Source organism: Rhinolophus ferrumequinum, chromosome 17, assembly GCF_004115265.2.
Source record: "Rhinolophus ferrumequinum isolate MPI-CBG mRhiFer1 chromosome 17, mRhiFer1_v1.p, whole genome shotgun sequence".
In the NCBI taxonomy this organism is placed as follows: Eukaryota; Metazoa; Chordata; class Mammalia; order Chiroptera; family Rhinolophidae; genus Rhinolophus; species Rhinolophus ferrumequinum.
The window spans coordinates 62,908,594-62,934,847 of record NC_046300.1 but is presented as its reverse complement, the minus strand read 5'-3'; the positions used below and the strand labels follow the sequence as shown (position 1 = coordinate 62,934,847).

Below are 26,254 nucleotides of genomic sequence, written 5' to 3'. Positions count from 1 at the left end.
TTTTCTCCCTCAATTCATCCTTTATTATCTTGTAAGCACTTGTACTTTTTTTTAATATGACTAGTTTTCCATCAGAACACTCCACTGCTACAAATTCAAGTAATCGTAAATTGGTGCCAGAGTACATTTAAGCAATTAGAATGCTGTAATTAAAGTCTGCTGTGTATGTAATCTCATAATGCATAAGGGTAAGGACAGAAGTTGAGAGCTTGGTTCTAAGAGCTTGTTTAGTGGTGATTATTCATCTGTTCTCCAATTGTCTCCTGACATATTTATCAGATGTGGGTGCCTTGAACCTCCGTGCTTATTAGCAGAGCTTGACCTAGTTAGACTCCCTGCCTTTCTTGCATCGCATAACAATTTGGCCTTGGATCACCACACCTCTAATTTTCAGGGCAGTCTCATAAACATTCACTCCTTTGCTTTGAAAAAATGGGGGATCTAGTCTCTCTGATATTTGACCATGTGACAATTTCATTTTTCCTGGGCTTAAAAGAAATAAAGTAGAGCCTCAAGACCTCAAAATAGGAGGAAAGTGAAAATAAGAGTTGGGGGGAGGAAGACTCCGTCTTAATAATTTTTGCAGCATCATTTGGTACAACATTGTCATCAAAATGTTTAGTTTATTTAAAGTATAGATTAATTTGTTGAAATATTTATTGACTGTCCAACTATGCTAGCACGCTATAGGTGCTGCTGGGTGTACAGTGGCAAGCTAAACAGATGTCTGCTTGTGTGGTGCTTAGAGGTTTATGAGATTAATCCTGTATTTCACAAATTGTGTATGTCTAATATACAGTTATTTTTCAAATTTTTCTAATTGTCTCAATAATGTTCTTTAGAGCTTCCCCCCACCACCCTTATCACCCTCACCCTCCACCTACGGACCCAGGATCCGGTGTAGGATCACACATTGCGTTTAGTTGTCGTTACTCTTTAGTCTCCATAATTGGAAACAGGTGCCCAATCTTTCTTTGGCTTTTCTTAAACAGGTATTTTTGACGAGTGTTAGCCAGTTGCCTTGCAGAATCTCTCTCAATTTGTGACATCTGGATTTATCTAATTCAGTGTTTCCAAACATGTATCATACTGGATATGTTTCAGACTCTTCTGGGAACTTGGTGAAAATACAGAGACCCACACCTTTTTCATCCTATCCTACTTCAGTGAGCCTGGACGCTCTGTATTGATTATTATAATAGCTCTCCAGGTATAATAATTCTGCTATACACCAAACTTTGAGAGCCTCTAGTCTAATATAATCTCCTATGGCAGAACACTACATAAGAGCGTTGTGTCCTTCTCAGTGCATCTCAAAGGAGGCTTGCAATGTCAGTATGCCTTGTATTTGGTTAAGGTGGTATCCGCCAATTTTCTCTTCATCTTTTCCCCTTTGTAAACAATCACTTGTCTGGAATTGGCCCTTTGTGGCTGTTTGGACATCCTACTTCCTGACAGTCTCTGACCCCATGGCCTTGGCCTCCTGTGGTGATATTGCCTAATTTAGTACTATGGTGATTGTAAATTGTGATTCTCTAATTCTATATTATTCTTCAACATTTCTTAGCATTCATGTGTAAAGAATAATTTTCCCTTCTTCTCCATCCCACCTTTTAAAAATATTTTTAGTATCATCATGGGATCATGGATTATGTTTTATTCAATGTATAAGAATCCATTCTGTCATTAATTTTGGTTTTCAAAGTGCTCCCCCGCCACAGTCTTAGAATGAGCCACTTTTCCTGTCAGTGGAGAAGAGGATCTAGAAGCCAAGATCTGGTTTTTACTTAAACTAGTTGGAACTTCATCCCAAGAACAAATATCTGTGCCACCTGTCCACCTAAAAGTAAAATGCATTGCACAAACCATACCTGGGCTGATCCTCAGAAAGTATGATGTAATTAGTTTTCCCTCCTTTCTCATTTCCATACCCATATGTTTATTTGTATTATCCTCCCACAACCAAACACTAATTCATGCTGCAAACTTTCTCTCTCCTTCTCTTTGCTCCTATCTTCATTGTGATCAAGCTTCTGAGAAGCAGTCTGTCCAGATACTGTGGTCACACTGCTTATGTCTTTGAAACCATGATACACACCCACAAAAATACCTGTACTTGTTTGCTTTTCTTATAATGCTTTTTAACTTTTTTTCAAAGCAACTTTACATCTCGTTTTTCCTTTTGTCCTCCAAACTCCATGAAGTTATGAGACAGATATTATTTTTACATTTTTAGAAAGTACAGCCCCAAAAGTAAGACTTTTAGACATCTAACACCTCATTGTGTTTAGCATTTTAAGTTTACATATCTAGTCCTTGCCACCCAGGTGCTATCTTACAGTTCCCGTGGCTGGTGAAGACTGGTCTATGTTCTTATGGTTCAGAAAGCTGATGTTCTTTACTCTGAATTAAAAACCGAGGCAAATCAACTGTGCAGTGAATCAAAAAACACAAGAAGCATTCTCTTGAAGAAGAAGAAGAAGAAGAAGAAGAAGAAGAAGAAGAAGAAGAAGAAGAAGAAGAAGAAGAAGAAGAAGGAGAAAAAGAAGAAGATAAAAACACTCCCATCTATTTCTTACTTCACTACTCTTTTAGTTGATATTCTACAAATATTACTGAGTATCTGCTGTGCCCCAGGAAGTGTTCTAGGTCCTGGAAATATAGGTAGGGCCAAAGTAGATAAAAACCCATGCTCTTAAGACTTTACACACAAGCCAGGGGCAATGGTGGGTTGAGAAAAAAGACAATAAAGAAAATAAATGAGGAATTGAGTGCTAGTCCTCCCTCAAAGAAGCACTGATTGGACAACTCCCCTGTGACAGTGCAGCAGTCCTGGGTAACTGAATGCATGTCAACTCGCCCCTGATATCCCAGAACACCCCTGTGGGGCATCTACTTGCAGAACAGTAAACTGAAGACACTATGGATTTCCAGCAAAAAAACATTCAAGTAATCCGAAAGTAATTTTAAATTACAAGAAGTTAGCAGATTAGGGAAACACTATGCCTGCTGCCTGCCAGGATCACATCAGAATTACAACTAAATTATAAAACAATCAACCTCAAGAATCACCTGAAGACTAGATTAGCAGAACCACTATAACTAAGGATATAGAGAAGAGGCCACATCGAGACTGGTAGGAGGCGCAGAGACATGAAACAGGCTGACTCCAAACCCACAGGTAGTGGTTAAACACTAGGAGGGACAGTTTGGTTGCAGAGGTCCCCCCAAAGAGGGCGGGGTCCCAACCGCACACCTGGCTTCCCAGCCCAGGGGTCCTGTGCCGGGAACATCTGGCAGTGAAAAATCAGCTGTCCATCCATCCCAGTGAGACAGAAGGCAATTGGAAACCCAGACATCCTATTAAAGGGCCTGTGCAAAGACTCCCTCGCTTGCAAACACTCACCTGGGCTCTGGTGGCGGGGCAGCAACTTGAGAGGTGCCAGAAACATATGGGGAAAGACTGAGTTGTGTGGCTTAGAGGTGAGGGCTGGAGGGAAACCACCATTGTCCCTGTGTGGAACCTGCTTCAGGTGTAGCCTACAGTAGAGCGCCATCTTTTCTATGTTGAACCTACCCCCAAAGGGCCAAACCTGAGATCACATTGGTCTTGTAAAATCTACTCATGCACACGACCTTGGAGAGGGGCTGGGTCCCCGCCCCACTCAGCTAGTGCTGTATAGCCTGGGACACTCTCGACTTCTGGCAGCTGGCCCCACCCCACAACCTGCAAAAGCCTTTTATAGCAGCGTCCATGGGAACTTTTGGTGGCAAGCAATCAGTCATAGCATGAGCTCTAGCCTCTCTTGGGCAGCTCTCGGGCAGCCACCCACCAACCCACAGCCTGAGGTGGGTGGTGGATAGCAATGGTGTATTAAGGGCATTTCAAAAACTGGTCACAGGCCAGCACTGGTGCAAGCACCAAATCTGCATGAACATTGTATGAAAAACCACAGCCTATACTACATGACTCCCTGGAACCCTGCCCTGCCCAGCTAGTTGCTGAATCACTGGGGACACTCTCAACATTTGGTTTACCAGACTGGTGCATGCAACTAAGGAGGCTCCTTCAATGACTGCACCTTACGGGCAGCCAACAGGTGGCAACAGGACTAGGGGGGCCCTAGACCTTTTACTCAGCGGCCACAGGCCCAATACTGGTGACAACCAGCCTCAGTTCACGGCAAGGCCACCCCCACAGGCCTCCAGGTCCAGCACAGGTAGCAGCAAACAGCATGTAGCTTTGTGGCTCCTATCAGGTAGCCTCAGGCGAGTCACAGGCAAGGCTGAAATTGGCCTACATGGGAGCCCATCTGAAGAGACACCAGAAAAAACAAACCCAGAGGCCAGTTTCAGATCACACCAGAGCACTACCTGGTTAGCCCCACAAGTGGCACACCCAACAGGGGGTCTCAATAGGGACAAGAGCCCATAGGGGTCAGTCCCACTTTAAGAGGTCAGCCACCTCACAGCAGCTCATATACTGTGCCAATCTGCACAGCCAGTCAGCCTGGGAGTCAGTCCCACCCACTGACATGCCAAAAGCAATAAAGGCTGAACTACAACAGGAGAACACACACAACACACTCAAGGGACACTCCTGGAACACACGCACAAAGGTGGTCAGGGAGACTGTGCCACTGAACCACACAGGACACCTACTACAAAGGCCATCCCACAGAGACTGAGACATAGCAGATTTACCTAATACATCGAAGCAAACACAGAGAAACAGCCAGAATGAGGAAACAAAGAAACATGTCCCAAATAAAATACCAGGAGAAACCTCCAGAAAAAGAACTAAATGAAATGGAGGCAATCAACCTACCAAAAACAGTTTAAAACACTGGTTATAAGAATGCTTAAGGAACTTAGTCAGAACTTCAACAGAGATAGCAAGCATAAAGAAGGACATAGAAACCATAAAAAAGAAACAGAAATAAAGAATACAATAACTGAAATGAAGAACACACTAGAAGAACTCAACAGCAGATTAGATGAAGCAGAGGACCAAATCAGCAATTTAGAAGACAAATTAGCTTAAACATGCAATTGTCATAACAATAAGAAAAAAGAATAAAAAAACAAGATACTTTAAGGGACTTTTGGGACAACATCAGTGTAACAATATTCACATCATAAGAGTACCAGAAAAAAAAGAAAGGAGAGAAGGGATCAAGAACCTATTTGAAGAAATAATGACTGAAAACGTCCCTAACCTGGTGAAGGAAATAGACATACAAGCCTAGGAATTACAGAGGGTCCCAAACAAGAGGAACCCAAACAGCCCCACACCAAGACACATTATAGGTAGAATGGCAAAGGTTAAAGACAAAGCGAGAATCCTAAAAGCAGCAGTAGAAGACAACTAGTTACTTACAAGGGAGCTTCTATAAAATTATCAGCTGATTTCTCAACAGAAGCTTTGCAGGCCAGAAGGGAATGGCAGGAAATATTCAAAGTGATGAAAAGCAAGGGCCTACAACCAAGATCACTCTACTCAGTAAGGCTGTCATTTAAAATTGATTGATAAAGAGCTTCCCAAACAAAAAAAGCTAAAGGAATTCATTACCACCAAGCCAGTATTACAAGAAATGTTAAAGGATTTCTTTAAGAGGAGGAAGGGGGAAAACAAACCAAAGAAGATCAAAAATATGAATAATAAAATGGCAATAACTATGTACATATCCATAATCACTTTAAACATAAATGTATTAAATACTCCAATCAAAAGACATAGGATAGCTGAATGGATAAGAAAACAAGACCCATGCATATGCTGTCTACAAGAGACCCAACTGAGACTGAAAGACACATATAGGCTGAAAGTAAAGAGATGGAAAAAGTATTTCACACTAATGGAAATGAGAAAAAAACTGGGGTAACAATACTTATATCAGACAAAATAGAATAAAATGAAGACTATATTAAGAGAAAAATGAACGACATTACATAATAATAAAAGGATCAATACAACAAGAGAACATAACCCTGGTAAACATCTATGAACCCAACATAGGAGCACTTAAATATACAAAACAAATATTGACCAACATAAAGGCAGAGATCAACAGTAACACAATCATAGTAGGGGACTTTGACACCTCACTGACACCAATGGACAGATTTTCCAGACAGAAAATCAACAAGAAAACAGTAGCCTTAAATGTGACACACTAGAGCAGATGTATTTAATTGATATTTTTGGAACACTTCACCCCAAAGCAGCAGAATATGCGTTCTTTTCAAGTGCAAATGGAACATTTTCCAAGATAGACCACATGTTAGGCCACAAAACAAGTCTCAGTAAATCTAAGAAGATTGAAATCATATCAAGTGTTTTCTCTGACCACATGGTGTGAAACTAGAAATCAATTACAAGAAGAAAACTAAAAAACACGCAAACACTTGGAGGCTAAATAACATGCTACTACATAATGAATGAGTCAACAATGTGATCAGGAAGAAATCAAAAGATACCCTGAGATAAATGAAAATGAATACAATGATCCAAAATCTATGGGACACAGCAAAAGCAGTCTTAAAGGGAAATTCATAGCAATACAGGCCTACTTCAAGAAACAAGAAAAATCTCAAATAGTCTAACTTTACACCTAAGTTAACTGGAAAAAGAATGCCAAACAAAGTCCAAAGTGAGTACAAAGAAAGAAATAATAAAGGTCAGAGTGGAAATAAATGAAATAGAGGCAAAAACAAACAAACAAACAAAAAAGATTAATGCAACTAAGAGCTGGTATTTTTGAAAAGATAAACAAAATTGACAAACCTTTAACCAGACTCATGAAGAAAAGAAGAGGACTCAAATATAATAAATATAATCAGAAATGAAAAAGAAGTTAAAACTGACACCACAGAAATAGAAAAAATTTTAAGAAAATACTACAAGTACCTATACACCAACAAATTTAAAAATATGGAATAAATGGATAAATTCCTAGAAGCATACAATCTTCCAAGGCTGAATCTAGAAAAACAAAATCTGAACCACTAATTACTACTAATGAAATCAAATCAGTAATCAACAAGCTCCCAACAAACAAAAGTCCTGGACCAGATAGCTTCACAGGTGAATTTTAACACACATTCAAAAAAGAATTAATACCTATTGTCTTCAAACTATTACAAAAAATCTAGGAGGAAGGAAGGCTCCCAAGCTCATTTTTCAAGGCCACCATTACCCTGATTCCAAAACCAGACAAAGACATTACAACAAAAGTAGACTATAGGCTGATATCTCTGATGAACATAGATGCAAAAATCTTCAATAAACTTAGCACACCAAATTCGGCAATACATTAAAAAGATCATACACCACAATCAAGTGGGATTAATTTCTGGTATGCAGGTTGGTTCAATATCTGCAAATCAATCAACATGTACATCACATAAATAAAATCAAAATTAAAAATCATATGGTTATATCAATAGATGCAGAAAAGGCTTTGACAAAATCCAGCCTCCATTTATGATAAAAACTCTTAGCAAAGTGGGAATAGAGAGAATATATCTCAACATAATAAAAGCCATAGTTGACAAACCCACAGCTAACATGCAAAAGACCTGTGCTCAGAAAATTATAAGACTCTGAAGAGAGAAATTAAAGAAGATACACATAAATGGAAACATATACCATGCTCATGGATAAGAAGAATTAATGTAGTTAAAATGTCCATACTGCCCAAAGCAATCTATAGATCGAGTGCAATCCCTATCAAAATACCAATGGCATTTTTCACAGTACTAGAACAAATAGTCCTAAAACTTATATGGATCCATGAAAGACCCCAAATAGCCACAGCAATCCTGAGAAAGAAGAACAAAGCTGGAGGTATCGTACTACCTAATATCAAACTATACTACAAGGATATAGTAATCAAAACAGGATGGTATTGGCCTCAAACAGACACATGGATCAAAGGAACAGACTAGACATCCCAGAAATAAACCCATGTCTATATGGTCAGTTAACCTATGACAAAGAAAGCAAGAATTTACATTGGGGTAAAAACAGTCTATTCGATAAATGGTGCTGGGAAAACAGGACAGATACATGCAAAAAAATGAAACTGAACCACCTTCTTATGCTCTATACAAGCTTAAATTCAAAATGGATTAAAAACTTAAATGTAAGACCTGAAACCATAAAACTCCTAGAAGAAAATATAGGAAGTAAACGCTCAGAAATTCACTCTTAGTAATATTTTCACTGATATATGCCCTCAAGCAAGGGGGGAAAAAAAATCACACATGGGACTACATCAAACTAAAAAGCATTTGCACAGCGAAGGAAACCATCAACAAAATGAAAAGACATCCTACTGAATGGGAGAAGATATTTGCCAATGTTACATCTGATAAGGGGTTAATATCCAAAATTAATTATAAAAGATTCATGCAACTCAACACCAAAGAACAAACAATTCAATTGAAAACTGGGCAGAGGACCTGAATAGACATTTTTCCAAAGAGGACACAGAGTTGGACAATAGACATATGAAAAGATGTTCAATGTCACTAGTCATCAGGGAAATGCACATCAAAACCACAATGAGACACCACCTCACCCCTGTCAGAATGGCCATCATCAATAAATCAATAAACAACAAGTGTTGGTGGGATGTGGAGAAAAGGGAACCCTTATACACTGTTGGTTGGTGGGATTGCAAATTGGTGCAGCCACAATGGAAAACAGTTTGGAGGTTCATGAGAAAATTAAAAATAGAACTACCCTATGATCCAAAGAAATCCAAAACACTAATTCAAAAAGATATATGCACCCCTATGTTTACTGAAGCGATATTCACAACAGCCAAGATATGGAAACAACCAAAATGCTCATCGATCGACGACTGGATAAAGAAAATGTGGTACATTTATACAATGGAGTATTACGCTAACATAAAAACGAATGAAATTTTACCATCAATATGAATGGACCTAGAGGATATTATGCTAAGTGAAATAAGTCAGACTGAGAAAGACAAATACCATATGATCTCACATATATGTAGAATCTAAGGAACAGAAAAAATGAATAGAAAACAGAAATAGACTCATATTATAGATACAGAGAACAAACATGGTTGCTAGAAGGGAAGGGGTTGGTTGAGGAGATGGGTGAGAAAGGTGAAGGGATTAGGAAGTACAAATTGGTAGTTACAAAATAGTCATGGGGATATGAAGTACAGTAAGGAAAATACAGTCAAGAATATTGTAAAAACTATGTATAGTGTCAGATAGGTACTAGACTAATAGGGAGGATCACTTCATAAATTATATAAATGCCTAACCACTACACTGTACAGCTGCAACAAATATAAAATAATATTGAATGTCAGTTATAATTTAAAACATATAGTCACGGAGTATAAAGTACAGTATAGGGAATATAGTCAATGGTAGTGTAATAGCTATGTACGGTGTCAGATGGGTAGTAGACTTCTTGGGGTTATCACTTTGTGAGGTGTATAAATATCCAATCACTATGTTGTCTTGTACACCTGAAACTAATAAGAAAAATAAATAAATAATACAATAAAAAAATTTTAAAGGAAAAGAAATAAGGTGTATAATGTATTTGGAGGAGCAGAATCACCAAATACAGTTGCACAGGTTGCTCACTGCCCAACTCTGTGCCATGGAGGTCTTGGACCTAAGCAATTAAGGATGGAATTGGCATCACATCTTCCTCAATTTTGTTGAGAGAGAGAGAGAGAGACAGACAGAGAGAGAGAGAGAGACAGAGAGAGAGAAAGAGAGAGAGGGAGAGGGAGAGAGAAAGGGAGAGAGGGAGAGAAAGGGAGAGAGGGAGAGAGGGAGAGAGGGAGAGAGGGAGATAGGGAGAAGGAGAGAGGAGATTCCTTCCCTAGTTCTAATATAGAAAATTCCTGGGAAGTTCTCTGGACCAGATTCCATCAATTGCCTACAGAATGATGATTTGTTTTCACTAGAAGCAGTTCTCCAAAAGAATGGGATATTCTGCTCAGAGAAAAGGAGGGGTCTAAGTAGTCAAGACAAATAGATAGGCTGCACTCTGGGAAAACATTGTCATTTTTTTCCAATGTTTTATTTTGAAATAATTTCAAACTCATCAAAGAGTTGCAAGAAAGAATAGCACAAAATATGCCAGTATGTCTAACAAATCAAATATGCCAGTTGTTAACATTTTGCCATATTTGCACACTCCCCCTTCCCGCCCCCTGCCAATTTTTTATGAGCTATTTGTGAGTAAATTGTACTGTTTGTCCCTAAATATTTCACTGAATATTTTTACGATCAAAGACATCCCTTAAATAAATATCATATAACACATATCACATTCAGATCATTTAACATTGAAGCTATACAATTGCCTAATATACCATCCAAATGTCCCAGGATTGCCCTTTATAACAACTTTTCCTTTTAATCCAGGATAACACACTACAATTAGGTCTTGTGACTCTTTAGTCTCCTTTGCTTTGGGACAGTTTTTCAACCTTTTTTGGCATTGAGCACACTGACCTTTTTGAAGAGTATGGGCCAGATGTTTTATAGAATACCTCTCATTTTGGGTTTGTCTTGTGGTTTCTCATGATTAGATCTAGTGATGTATTTTTGGCAGGAATGCTACCCAGTGGTAAGCTGGAGCCAGCTAGTACCAGCTATGAGAGCCGATTCTCACATCTCTTCCCAACGCCACGTTCCGTGATATATTGGTAGCTTGAAATCAGCCATGATGGGCGTGTTTACACCATGGAAATCAACAAATGCTACAAATCAGGGACCTCTCCTACCTCCCACATTTCTGGTAGTGAAGTGTCTACATTTACTAGCATAGTATCTAGGTGAGATTATGTTCTCAGTACACACCATCGGAAGGCATGTGATAGTCTATCCAATTATTGGTGATAGTTCATTCATTGGTTAAGGTTTCACCATTGAAAAGTTACCATTTTCCACTTTGTAGTTAATTTTCCCCTGTGGAGAGAGCCTTTGAGATTCTGTAAATGATCCTGTCCTGCTTCTCGTCTAACTTTCACCCAATAGTTTTATTTATTGAAGACTATTGCCTGAATCAGTTAGCAGTATGACTGTTGCAAGTGGTAATTTTCTATCTCATTTCTTCCATATTTATTTGGTGGTGCTCTACGAGTTAACTTTTTTATAGCCTTAACTCTAAAATAGGTAGGTAATTTGTAATAGACATGGATACAAACTGAAGTCTCCCCCAGTTTGTCAAGTAGTTCTAAATCCTAAGTATTTGTGACCAGGTTATGAATTGCCCATCACCATAGTGCAGAATGAGATTTCATGGAGGACTGCGTCAATACAGAAAAAGCAGAATGAGTCTTCAGAAAAGAGTTTCCCATTCTACTATGAGTGTGTGTGTTTGATGATGACATACTGTCTCACTAACAGTGGATGGTGGCATTTGGAGTCATTTTTCCAGTCTTACACTCATTCCACTTTGTACTAAAGCACACCTTTGGAAGACTCCTTGTGAGATATTTATACTGGAGTCGTAGCAAGTTACCTAGTGCATGGCAGAGTGGACAGCACTGGACCAGGGAGTGCAGAGTCAACATCTGCTATGGGATTGGGTAGTACACTTCATGTCCCTGGCCCTCAGTGTAAAATAATAGGAGCCACATTTTCACTCAATTCGCTCTCAGCTTCTCAAACTTCCTTTATTCTGTTCCTCCTACTCGTGAAGCACAATCCGAGACTTCACCTCATTAGCATGATGTCTTGATCAATTGAGGCCAACAAGCAAGGACAAAAATAAGATGTCCAGCATGGAGGCTGAACCCAGTGACCTAGTGATTGAAGCCATAATCCCGTTAACTTCACCGTGGTGGTAGCACCGGACTCCATACTGTTTCATATTACCCTCTGTGCATTCAGCCACATCATCTGACTGACTCTGCTTCTCTTTGTTTATCCTTGACAGTCCTGTAAACCCACTGAAGGATCCTATTACCTCTCTCTTTGAGGAGATCTGTTTCTCAAGGGTTAGCCTGCCTAGTACCTATAAGGTTACCTCTGTTACCATGGTTGTAGGTAAAAGAAATGTTCTGTCTTAGGGCAAACTGCAGTTTCTAAAGAACTTTTACACTTCAGGCATGAAATTCTAGAGTTCTGTATAAGTCTTAATTAAATTTCACCATGGGAAATTGCTGAGAACCAGGCCAATAGTAGTATTCCTGGTTGATCCATTGTTAGGTGAACTCCAGGCACACATCAAGCAACCTGGACATCATTATTAGAACTCAAAATATTTTGCCTTGGATTTCCAGAACAGTGGTAACTGGAAGGTGAGGAGAGGGCTGAGGTATATGGAAGAATGTGGGCTTTGCCAAGGTAGACATTCTCCTCTCTCACTGGGTTTTGATGGGCCCACCCGCAGCCCCATCACCCGCCTGCACCAGAACTGTGCTGGGGACACTTCTGTAGGTGAAAAAGTCCACAGGTGAGTGCGTATTTGCCTCCCCACTCTTCTGGAGCTGTCTGAGCCGGGTGCTTTTCATGCTTCAGTTCCACATTTCAGTGTTTTAAATATTTAATGACCCTTCCAAGTTAGAGAATTACTTGGCAGCATCCTTAAGAGTTTTGTTTGACGTCTTTTTATCGCTGAACTTCCATTTACTAAATTGAAAGTTGGTGTCTAAAATATTGTTTGGATGATTCACCTAAGGTTCTGATGAAGCAAAAGGGGTTTTGGGGGGGGGGTCAGAGGAGTTGGCAATTATTTTCAATATATTTCATTCAGTTTTAGTTATTTTAATACATAAAATAGTCCACTTTTCTCTTCTCTGAGATTTCAAGACAAATTTGACTTTAACGTTGAGTTCGGGCCTAATTTCAAAACTCAAAGATGTTTTTGAGTTCCCCCTCCTTTCCCCCCTCCCTCTGCATGAGTTCCTTTTACCTTGAAAGTAAGGACTTTAACCTTTCTAAAATCTAAACTTGATCAACCCTCACCTTAACTGTGGGTTAACAGGTTAACTGCTTCGTCATCTTTCAGTAGGTTAGAAAACCACTGTCTCTTGCCTGAAAGACAGAGGGCAATTGATTCCTACCATCAACCTGGCTTCTCTTTGATTATATAATCTGTTTCTAGAGATTATAGGCGAGCTTTGAATTCCAAGGCTCTGGGCCTGTCAGCTTTTGAAGCAAAAAAACTTTGAAGCAGATCCGCTGCATTGGGTTTCAGAAGGGACACTTAGATATTGGTGAATGAAATTATTTTCTTTTCATTTGTAATATAAGAGAAACACGGATACTTCTCACTGCTGACATTGTAATGGCCTGGGTTTTTGGTTTATTTTATCTTACGGCTTTATTTCAGTTTGTTTTGTTTTGTTTTTTGAGAACCCCAGTGAAATTGCTGGGAAACCTGAGAGAAAAGCATAATCTTGTCAGAAGTCCTCACTGAGCTAACTGCTTCTGTAATCCTACTTAGTGTGCATTTATTCTAAAACTACTTAATGACTCACTATTGATGCTCTTTGGTCTAACTAGAAAACTCTCCAGCCTGGATTCAACAGGTAGAAGGAGAAAGAAGGAGTGCAGGGCAATTTCAGCCCCATGAGTTTCATGTTGTTAAACAGAGTGCACTTTCACATACTAATTACACAGGACTCAGGCCGGGGGTGGGTTTAAGTGGAATTATCTTTGTGTGTGTTTTATGCTTATAAGCTAGAATATCACCAAAATCTTTTTAAAATAAAGATCTCTCTAAACCATTTAGTTTTACAATATATTACATAATGCAGTAACAGTATCATTACATTTAATAAAATAAATGAAGATATGTGTGAGTAGTATTGATAGAAGCAATCTCTCTTCCACACACAATTGTGCATCCCAACCAGACTACTGAAAAAGTATCCCTATTAACCAAGGCCCAGAACTACTATTTTGCTTTGGGATCTTGAAGGATGGAAAAACAAAACAATGGAAAAAATGATAAATTAGACCTCATCAAATTTCAATATAAAGCAACAGATTTTTAGTCTTTGAAGCATTTGCTGTAACTGCTTTTTTAAGGCTTTACATTTTATCTGTAATGGTAGAAATATTAATTCAATAATGTATCATTGACACAGAAGTGAATTGTAGTTTTAATAATATTAGCATTGTGGGTATAGCAAAATAACCATGCTATGACACAGAGAATTAATCTAAGGAAGTCTGCAGAGTTTAAAAATGAACTTGTAGAGTTAAAAATTATTCATTTAGAAGTTGTCTGAATTTTCAGCCTCAAAGTCATTCATGTTCCTTCCAGAATCGTGCTCTCTAAACAAATTCTCTACAGCTAATTAACACACACACACACACACACACCACACACACACACTCACTCACAAGGCGGCTTCCTCTTAACCCTGGATGTGTCTCTCCACGCCCCCCTCCCTTTCTTCGGCAATGGTATGATCTGCATTTGATCCTAAACTGGAGGTGCCAAGCTGTGACAGCTTCCCCAACTCCACAGCCATTTGCTGCAACCTGGGGCGGCCTGTGTTCACTGATGCTTTCTGTTTCCACCCACAGGGCCAAATCGAAGTAGACAGCGAAACCGTCTTCAAGTTAGCCGCGTTTGTTTTGCAGGTAAGAACTGACTAGCTGCCTTTTACCCGCTTCTTTTTGTTCGTTTTTATCAACTGCCTGCAACCCTGAAACTTTTGCACGGACCAGTGGCTGCGGACTTTTTAGCCAGTTGGTTGTTTGCCAGTGAAAAGTATGACCACCCGTTTTCTGTTTAGCATAGTTTGCATGAGTTGTAGTGTTCATAGTGCATGTTTCAAAGAAAAATGAAATTTAGACTGCTCTCAGGGAAGAGTAAGAGCATATTCCTGGAAAAGACCTCTGGGTACTTGAATTTAGAAGAGAGCAGTTGTTACAGCAGCTATAATTTTCATTTAAATTTAGTAACTTCTGTATACATTTTCTTGAGGTTGAGTTAAAGGCACTCATTCTTAAAGGCACTGCTAGTGTTCCATGCTGGCTGAAAAAGAGTAAACAAGTAGCATGTGTTGACTTACCTGTGTCATGGTTTAAAAGGTCTGTATGCAGACTAAAAAGTGTGCCACTCTACTAGACAAGCATTTATCACAAGGTCTGAGAAACATAAAAAGAGAAATAATCATCTGTGCTTTTCCGGATATATGTATTTGTCTCTTCTATTAAGAAGAATAAAAATTTCATGGATACTAGTGTTTTTCTTAACAATGCCACATTCTTCCTCAGGGTCAGAGGGAAAGTATTTCTCCTGTACATTCTTCAAAACAAATTTCAGGAACGTTAAGAGGGGGAAATGATCAAGAGTAAAATCATTTAGCTTAATTAACAAATACAAATCAATCATCTCTTTTTTTTTATTTCAGGAAGCCAAAGGGGATTATACCAGGTAAAATCATTCCTTTTCTGATATTACTATGCAAAATAAACCCTAGCTGAATCTTTTCACTCTGTTTTAAATAACAATAAATAGAAAAAATCAAAAGAAAGTAGATCCCAAGGCTAGAGACTGAGATCGCTTTCCCTCTTCAAATAGAGACCTATTCTTTTTGTGAATAAATCCGGGAACGAAGCTTTCTTACAAGTTTTCAATCCAGAGTGACAGGGAATTGTAATCAGAAGCTCTCCAAAGTTCTGTTTTCTGTCATCTGTTAACACGATGAAAAAATCTATAAAAAACTAATTGGTAGCCTGTGATGATTTTTAAAAAACTTATAAAAATCCTGTGTTTGCAGAGTTTATATATACCATAAACACAAAAGATTAAATCCATCAGCCTGCTTAGTTGTAGTCAAGGGATTAATAGGGGCTTTCACTTTCTGCAGCTGCCCTAAAGGGGCCTCACCTTTCAAACACTTGACCTAACAGTTGTATTGTTGCCACCGAGACACTTGCTGGTTCTAACTGCCTAACTGGCCACATCACATCAGAGAGTGTTTATATTTGAATTCACCCTCTACCTGCTCTAGTCTGTCCTTTTACTACAATAGCTGTAGTTGGAGAAGTGGAAACAGTTAAAGGAGGAAAGGCTTCCTATTAGGAGCAGCTCACAGCCAGTGACCCATCGAAAGGCTCGTCTCTACCACGTTAATGTTCGACTGCTGCTAAACTTTACCCGGAGATTATTTACAGGTCAGCTAGTCCTCAGTCCCAGCCAAGTCTTTGAATAGTGTGCTGCTTAACAGCCTGATAACCAAATAATGCCTTCCAAGCTTGAAAACTTCCAGTCCCAGAGCAACACTTCACTTCAGAACTTCCAAGCACTCCCCTTGTCTCCTGTTCAGTTTGGTAGAATGACTGGGGAGTCCCCTTAACACGCGGAGATCCACTCACCACACTCTCCTGTTAGCTCCATTTTGTGCTGTATTATTTTTTAAATTGTTTTAGGTTCGGAAATAGTTTTAAGGAATCATAAATATCAATAATCACCATTTTTTAAAAAAAATGTCGGGAGATAAAAGGAGGATAAATTACTTTCTAGACCATTAAGATCAAGAAGTGCTGCATTCTCCTGTTGTCTGTCCTGGAGAAGCCATATTTCCTAGGAAGACGAGATATGCAAGGAATGCCACCAGGGAGGGGGCTGAGTCTGAAGTTGATTTACAAATGAGGGCTTCAGAGCCAAAAGCCTGCACTGCACTCGGCAGTCTGTGTCCTGCGGACCCTTCCTCCCTTACTTTCTCCCAGTCAAGCTTGCAATAGACACCCTCTGAGGCTCGTTTCCTCATCAGGAAAATGGCACGTACGCCCAGGACTGTTGTGAGAGTAAATGTATGTAAACCTTATGCAGGACAGTATCTGGCATGTAGCAAGCTCTCTCTACACTTTGACTATTATCATTAATTATTATAGTATCATTATTGCCCTCATCAGTGTCATTATTCCGTCCCATCTCTTGGCAACTTCTGAAGAGGCTTTGGAACTAAGAGGACTGTGAAGAAGCCATGATAAAGTGTTAGGGGACAGAACAGAAGACATAGGCTGAGTCCACAAACGTTCCTCAGGGAAGATCAATCGCCTGTGGCAGAAGAAGGCTTAGAGGGGACATTCCTTTGGTAGTCCAGATTTTTTAGCCCTAAGACTTCAGGTTGGTGAGTTAGTCTGGCCAAGCCCAAACCAACCCTTTTTCTTAACTTCTGCTTGTTCCTGGTGGATCCTGAGTGATTGTCAGGCTGAAGAAGTGGGGGACACTGTTTTAAAAAAATTGTTTAAAACCATGCTGAATAGTAAAAGGAGCACAGGATTGGGAATAAAAAAACTAGGAACATGACCTGAGTGAGCCAATTGTCCTCTCTGGGCCTCAGTTTCCCCATCTATAAAATTGGGAATAATGAAAATAGCAACAATTACAGGATGGTTTTGAGAGGTGAATGATGTGGAAGGACTTTGTAAATTGTTTTACAAGCATTAGTTATTGCTGATGAGGGTGAAATAAAAGGATATGTGAACCTTTTGTCATTGGGTTTACACTGAAGCATAATTTTGGTTGCTACCACCCCCCTCCCTATCAGGTCTTCTCCTTCCCTGAATGGAGAGGATATATTTTTTTCTCCGAAGTTTTGTTATAAAACTAATTTAAGAAAACCAGCAATAAAATACCACAATGCAATGTTATATAGTGATTAGAGCAAAGAGAGTAGAACCAGACAGCCTCACTCAAATCCTACGTCTGGCCATTTGTTACCTGTGTAATCTCGAAACAATTAGTTAAACTCTCCAAGCCTCAGTTTCCTTATCTGTAATGTGGGACTTACATTATAGTCTATACCCATAGGATTGCTATGAGGATTCAATGAATTAATATTTACAAAGTGTTTAGAATAGACAGTCCCCTGGCAAACACCACTTTAATCTTCCATCAAATTGATGGACATGATTTACCACCCCCCTGTTGTTTCCAATATAAATTGTTTCTCATTCTTTTTGCTAATATAAATAATGCTGTGGTGAACAACTTTGTGTAGTTGGGATCATGGTATCTGTCAAAGTATGTGTGTGTGTGTTGTTTATTTGAAAGCTTTCCTGTGATATTTAATAGGTCCATTCCTGATTTCATTCAATTCCCACCATAATGGTTATCATCACCATTTAACAAATTAATAGATGAAAACTTTAGGCCTAACGAGACTTTGTCACATAGCCAGTGGAGTTCCCAGATCTGTTCTGATTCCATTGCATGCCACCTGTACATAAGCCCCAGTTATCTTCCTAAGACATACATTTGATCATCGTTGCTGACTTCCAACAACTATAGTTTTCATTGCACAGATACCTACCCTCCAACACCCTAACCTGGCATTCAAGACTCTATTTAATTTGCATTACACATTTTCATTTCTGTACTCTACTCTTCACATTTCTTAAGACCTGTTTATGCCTCCCTTCTCTTTTCTCCACATGCCCTGTACAATTGTGCCTTAATGGCTTCGCTCAACTCTTCTTCCTAGAATGCCGTTAGAAACAACAATCCTCCCCTTCTTACTTTGCTTCCTGCCATGTTTCCTTAAGAGTATTTTAAGTTAACATGATCATAACCAGTAGGAAACCTTGCTCTCTGAAATTTAATTAAAGAAGTGGAATGGGGGACTTACATTTTCTTTAAATAGTTGACAGTCTGAATTTCCAAGTCAGCCCTTAAGTTGCAAAGATAACAAGCTACTTGGGTAACACAATGCAGACAAATACAGAGAATTCCCTGAAAGCTGACTAGGCAAAGGAGTCAAGGCTTGTCACTGAGCCAGCCACAAATGAGTCTGTAAAAAGCAAAGCATTTTTTCCTTCCTTCTTCCTTTCCTTCCTCCTCCCTCCCTCCCTCCCTCTTTCTTTCCTTCTTTCTACTTTCCTTTTTTCTTTCTTTCTCTCTTTCTCTCTTTCTCTCTCCCTCTCCCTCTCTCTCTCTCTCTCTCCTCTCTCTCTCTCCTCTCTCCTCTCTCTCTCTCTCTCTCCTTTTTCTTTCTAACATCCTGAAAGATGAAGTTTACCAAGTAAGTACCATGTTTCCCCCGAAAGTGAGACCTAACCAGAAAATAAGCCCTAGCATGATTTTTCAAGATGACATCCCCTGAACATAAGCCCTAATGCATCTTTTGGAGCAAAAATTAATATAAGACCTGGTCTTGTTTTGGGGGAACATGGTATGTGATTAGGGGCACTTATACTTAAAAGAAAAATGAAGTGGCTACAATTGACAATTCAGGGCTGAGTAAAATGAGAGTATATTGTCACCCAGCTTCAAATGGGAAAAGAATAATTCACAACGTACAGCTGTGGCTTCAAAGTGCAGCTATTTCCAGGAACTTCTCTGGATGTCCTAAAAGTAGTTACTGATTGGGGGAATGGGGATCAAAGACTTCTCCCCCCTAGTCCTTATACCTCTAGAGCACTTAAAGCTCTAAAATATCGTTCCATTTCCAGGGCCTTTAAAATCAGTACAGTAGTAACGGACAGCAGCTCCCAGGGCCAGGTGCTGTGCTGAGTCCATACTCACATAAATTGTGAGGCCATCATGAAGGCAGAACTCTGGTGTTTCACAGCGTGGATTTAAATGCAGGCCCAGCCGTTGCTCTGTAACTGTGGGTAACTAAACCTCTCTGGAATTCAGTTTTCTTTGTCTCAATAAATATTATGTGGCATTGTTACTGATATTATTATTATTATATGTTTAATATTTCCTACCAACCCTGTGACAATAGGCACTATTAGCATCCCCATTTTATAGATCGGGCACCTGAGCTTGGAGCGGGTAAGTAGTTTACTGTCTGGGTCACATAGCTAGAGTGGCAGAATTAGGACTCAGGAGTCACCATTTACCACTCAGGAGTCTCCATTTTTGTATTCCAACACAAACTTGTAAGAGTGATTACCTTCCTTGCTGGCAGAATAAAAAGACCTGACTTGATAGAAGATCAACGTTTTTGTCTTGTTTCAGGCCAGCGCTTTAATGAATCAGCAAAATGCTTTTGTGAAAAGATTGTTGAGAAGTGGCTTTTCTCCCTAGAAATGACTCTATTTTAAGGTTTGACTTAAAGATACGGACACGTTATTTTGTAAATCAGTTCAGTGCATTCATATTTTATTTATTTTTGATTTGTAAACACTTCTAAGTGTTAGACTGTTTTCCATATTTTACAAACATTACCTCATTTATCATCATCTTCACCTTGTGAAGTTGGTGTAAGATTACCCCCACAATACAAGTGAGATTAAAATATTTTATGAGGCATCATACCTCTATTACCATATCATGGTTTAACATTTTCCAATGGCTTGGCCAGAAGTTAAGAGTTATTATGGTGAAAAACAAACAAGATAAAAACAAATAGGGAACCATGAACAAATGAGTATGGGGAATACCTAGTGAAAAATGAAAAAGTTCAAGTTTTTTCAGTAAGTTTCCAGTCTGCTCATGTGCATGGTGAATCTCCAAGAAGACACATCAGCAGTGTTTCCCACACTCATTTGTCCCTGATGTGTGAGCATCTTGCCAAACCAGTGTTCTATGGGAATTCACTTTGCAAAGTGTGGGTTTATTTCGTTGCTAAAAGCTCAGTATTAAAATGCATTCACAAGGTAAGCAATTTGGAAAAGTCTGCTCTTTGAACTTCTGCCAGATTTCGCTGCTCCCCTGGACTTTGATTTCAGGGTAATCATTCATCAAGTTCTGAACTTGCTTTTTCTGAATAGTCCTGAGTTTGGAATCATTTGCCCCCTACAATATGCACTTTTTCATCTGCTTTAAGCATAGAATGTCAGGGTTGCCTCAGATCATGCATCTGAAGCCCCATTTTATATCTGACGGACTGAGGAGTGAATGGCTGTGACAATTCAGGTAGACAAGAGCAGACCTGCTCAGTCCCAGGTCTCCTGAACTAGGTCAGATTTACCGTTTGCACTTACAACCTGTGTAAAGAGGGCCCACACGGACCTTTGTTGTCCTTGATAAAAGGCGGTGATAGACAGAAGGCAGTGGACTGCTCTGTGGTAAGTGGTGTTATCAGTGGAGTGGCCCCAAGTCTAATATTAGTCACTTGAGGAGACAGCTTAAGAGTGAGAGGGCAGGAAATGACTACTCGCTCAGCAGTGCCCTGGGAATGCTTGGCTTTTTTCTCACTGCTCAATGCCATTCGTTCTTGAAGAGCAATACCTACAGTGTGGGAGACGCTGGGCCAAGCAAGGGCTTACGATGGAGGCAGGCTGAGTTTCCGGTCCTCCTTTTGTTCCTGAGCCACAGTCATTCTACATCCTTTATAGGAGACATTGAAGAAAAGTATGGGGTCTGGATTTGAAAGTGAATTTCAGGCAAGCCCTCCTCATCTGCTGGTGGGTGACCTTGAGCCAGTTTCAAGCCATCTGAACTTAAGGTCCCTTTTCTTTAAGCAGTTTGTTGCAAGGATTGAATGAGATAAAGCACTTGCGGGGTGCCTGGTACACAATGGAGACTCATACATGGGAGTTTGCTTCCACTTCCTACTGAGTCCCATCTATTATAGTGAGGCATGTTTTTTGGTTTTTGGTTTTATGTTTTTACCATTTTAACCGTTTTTAAGTGTGTAGTTCAGTGAAATTAAGTCCATTCACATTGTTTTGCAACTGTCACCACCATCATTCTCCAAAACTTTTCCGCTTACGAAACCGAAACTCTGCCCATTAAACAATAATATCTCCCCTGCTCTCCCAGCCTCTGGCAAGCACCACTCTCCTTTCTGTCTGCAGTAATTTGCCTTTTCTAGGTTCCTCACATAAGTGAAATCATACAGTACTTATCTTTTTGTGATTGGCTTAGTTTCATTTAGCATAATGCCCTCAACGTTAATCCTTGTTGTTCTGTGTGTCAGAATTTCCTATGTTTTAAGGCTGAATAATATTCCGTTGTTTGTATAAACCACACTTTATTAATCCATCCATCCATGGATGGACACTTTGGTTACTTCCACTTTTTTGCCTTTTAAGAATAATGCTGCTATGAATAAGGGTATGCAAATATCTCTTTACGTCCCTGATTTCAATTCTTTGGGGAAGAGAGATGTATTTTTTAAGAAGAGTTCCTGGCTTCCAGGTACTTAATTATATTCCATCATTGATTGGAGTGTGGGTGGGGTGAGGGCATAAGGATGTAACACGGATATCAATCCTTATTCTAAATCATCAGCTCTTATCTATCAAAATCAGTACTGAAGGAGTCCAATACTTACACTAAAACTATTGTTGTGGGTGAGTGTTTATTAACATGGCAAGATGATTACAATATATGAAGTGGAAAAAACAAACAAAATAATATTCCATATATACCAATAAATTCAAACACATGATACATATATAAAAACTGCTCTGTAAGTTATAGTATAGTGCAGTGGCCTTTAAATTTTTTTTGTTCATATAGCCCCATTTATTCTCAATATATGTGTTTTATTTGTTTGTTTATTTATTTATTTATTTATTTATACAATTATACACATGTAGAACTATACCAACATAATATACATTATGAAGTATTCACGAAAGAGTAACACATCAAAATGAATGAGATAGAGTAACATGTTCAAAGAAATGGATAAAAATAAATATCAGAAGTTCTAATATCTTCTGTCACCATACATAATTAATATTGTTTTTCTTGTGGTGAGAACATTTAAGATCTACCCTCTTAGTAACTTTCCAATATGCGATACAGTATTATCGTGCTTTGCACACTGCCTGGTTTGTGGTAGGGGCAGAAAAAAATTAAGCTATTTTTATTGTTGTCATGACTAACAGTTGTCTCAGGGTGGTGGGAATAGAAATGTTTACACTCTTTCTTCTTCTTGGCATGTCAGTGTGTTTTCATGTATCAACAATGAAAATATAGTGCTTTTGTCAGAATTTCTTATATGTCATTTTGTATTTTTTAAAAACTCCGAGCTTAGCACAGTGACTTACAGCTCTTCTACACTGAGTCCTCTTTGAAAATGAATGTCAGAGTTGTGGAATACTACTACTCACTTTTTCTAACGGAACTTCCCAAACGAAGGCTGAAAGCCTTTCCCTGCCACCCCAGAGCAGCGAGCCTGTGGTCCCCACAACATGGGGAAGCCTGGCTCCCAGAGGCTTGTGTGCCTTTGTGAACAGGCTCATTCAGTTCTGGGCCCAAGTGCCCGAGGCTGGGCAAGCAGAAAGGAAGCAATTAAGACAGTGGAAACCTACCAGGGAAAAAAGCTGTGGGCCGCTCTGACTTGGTGGGTGTGTGACCTGTGCAGTCACACGGGGCCCCCAGTTAGAAGGGCTTCATGCTTGGTTTGATGCTCTTCTGTCACCAAATAATTCTTAATGAGTTTTAACAAGGGTTTCTCATTTTCTTTTTCACTGGGCCTTGCAAATTGTGCGGCTGATCCTGGCTATCGAATCTATAAGAAGGCCTGGGTGTTTAATGGATCATTAAAAGAAGAGGTCCTTTTGTAGGTGTCTAAACAGAAGTTCCATTGGGAAAAGTGGAACCACAGAGAATTCTTCATTCCAGGTTTTTTGCACATATGCCTGAGAACATTTTGGCCCTTTCTGATGCCAGTACCCATGGTCTTCCAGGTCTGAGGCACGGAGAGTAACATAACCTCCACCTCATAGGGCTGTTGTGAAAATCAAGAGAGAAAATGCACGTGAAGGAGCTAGAACAGTGCCTGGCACCTGGAATTCTCTTTTCTAAAAGCTTTCTAAATATTCAGTCCCTTAATCCTTGTATCAACTCTATGAACTAGGCAGTATTATTATCATTTTACAGATGAGGAAATTGAGGCCCAGACAAGTTGAGTAACTTGCCCAAGTCACACAGCTGGTAAGATGTGGAGCTGGGATTTGAACCCAGGCCATCTGATGGCAGAGCTCATGCTCTCACTTCACCACTATGCACGCTGTTTTTACTAATATGTACTAGGTGCCAAATACTCTTACATATTTTATATCATTTTCTCCTCAAATTGTACCTGTTGAGATCCTGGAAACTGAGGCCTGGCAATCAAGATCACATTTCTGTTCCACATATGGTTGTCGAAACTTAGAACAGAGACATTACCAAGGCAGGAATCAGGAGAACCTGCAGGAGGAGCTCTCAGGCCCTGTGTCGGTCTCTGTGACCCTACAAGAAGAACCCTATGGCTATAATAGCTCCTCTCCTTAATTTCCTCTTCCCCGCTAAAAAAGGACTCCCTTCTTTATCTTTGGGACTTGCTCGTAGCTCACCATGGCTGCACATAGCAGACTGCAGCATTTTCTTTTTCCCAAATAAATCATTTTTGATGATGGACGATCCATCCGGTCGACTTTTTGTTTACAGTTGATGTGGTGGAACTTGGAGGTGAACCCATACCCTCTGAATTTCCACTCTGCCTTTCCACTTGTTAATTCCTCAAAAACAAATCCAAAAGATGTTTAATGGTATCTACCGGACTGAGTTGATAATGCAAATGCAGTTCAGTTAGACTTTGGGGAGCTCCTGGACCCACATGCCAGATGATTCTGCACAGCTTGTTTCTGGCAGCAATGTACTGTCATCCTCACTGGCTCAGATGTCAGAGTCATGCTGGGTTCCAACCCCAGCTCAACCCTGAGGAGCTGTGTAGACTTTGGAAAGTCTCATCATCTCTTTAAGTCTCAGTTTTTCCATCTGTAAAATGGGGGTGGTAATCTTACCTGTGGAAAAGGATTGTTGTGTGGATTATGTAAAATAACCCATGTCATGTTCTTAGTTCAGTGCCTACTATGTTGTAAGTATTCTAAACTCTTACATCTTTAGACAGCCACTAACTGAACAGTGAGGATGAAATCCTGTGTAGGAAGTAAGTCTCTTGACCTATTTGGGTTCTCAGTTTTTTTCTCTCGGGGTGAGCCAATCCATTACACCCATCACTGCTACTTGGTACCAAAATGAAACAGTTTAGTTGAGCTTTTTATATAGTGGCTGGCTAAGACACTTGCATGTTTGGCGTTTGGTATGAATAGAAAGTAGCACGACATGAACTTCATCCATTACTCAAAGTGCAAATGATCCAGAGTCTACCTGAGCTAAGGGATGGCATTTGAGGGGATGACTTCTACATCCCCTCACTGATACAGATTTCAGTACTTTTGGTTTAGTTCAAGAAACACTGAGTGACACCATAACACTTGTTCAGGCTATCATCTGCGTGGTTAATTCAGTACTATGTGATCAGGAAGCACACACTGAGTCACATATGCAGGAAGAAGGGATAAGGCGTTGGGGCTTTAAGTTGACCATAAATAATTTTCACTTGTCTAGTAGGAAATTTCCCAGGAGAGGAATAGATTTCTTTGACTTTACATTCTTTTGTAGGAAAACATTCTCTGATTGTGTTTTTTTCCATGTGCCCTGTTTTCTAACTCTTGATTTGTGTAAGAGAGAATTTTTTTAATTATGGTAAAATATACATAACACAAATTTTACCATCGTAACCATTTTTTAGTGTATGGTCCAGTAGTGTTAAATATATTAACATTGTTATGCAACCCACCTCCAGAGCTCTTCACCTTACAAAACTGAAACTCAATGCCCGTTAAACAATTCCTTCTTCCCCCTCAGCTTCTATAATTATAATAGAATCACCATTCTACTTTCTGTCTCCATAAATTTGTAAACTATTTTTATTTTAAATATTTACAGATTTTCTTGTTAACCTGCACCTCAGCGTAAGTCATTCTTTGGATTGTGTTCCTTCTAAAAGAGTTGAAGTTTCAAAGTAAACACAATTGGAAGGCTCAGTGAGCTGGCTAATGTTTAGAAAATCCTCTCATCACATTTTCATTATTATTAGAAATTCTTTAGACTTAAAAAAAAAATAGTTTGACAGTTGATCCCTATCAAGCATGCAGATGGACAGAGTAATTTGTCCTTTGTTACAAGGTAGGCCACAGAAAAAAATTTAATGACAAAGGAATTCTAGCTGAGAGGATGCTGTATTTCCCTGAACACAAGAAGCTTTCTTGCATCTTTGCAAAAGTGCAGAGATAAGGAGGGTCTGACACAAACTCCTTAGATTGGTCATGGTGTCAGAAGAGCAAGTTTCAAGGCTAAACTTCCACCAGTTACAGTTGATCTGTCGAGCAAATCCTAAAAGTGCTTACACCTAGGTCCTGGCAAGTTGCTTTCAAATATTTTTTCCCATGTGATTTATTACCAAACCTTAAGGTTGCCAGATTTACAAAAAAAAAAAAAAAAAAAAAAAAAAAAAAAGCATATATATATATA

At 39.3% G+C, this 26,254-nt stretch overlaps 1 protein-coding gene across 7 annotated transcripts in view; it reads left to right on the top strand.

Moving 5' to 3' along the window:
* FRMD4B (FERM domain containing 4B) overlaps positions 1-26,254 on the top strand; it is a 372,884-nt gene that overhangs the window by 296,448 nt on the left and 50,182 nt on the right. For all 7 annotated transcript variants that reach the window (XM_033132199.1, XM_033132203.1, XM_033132204.1 and 4 more), the window contains 2 exons: positions 14,557-14,613; positions 15,390-15,412. In XM_033132199.1, the coding sequence (XP_032988090.1) occupies positions 14,557-14,613; positions 15,390-15,412 (80 nt within the window). The remainder of the gene's footprint in view (positions 1-14,556; positions 14,614-15,389; positions 15,413-26,254) is intronic.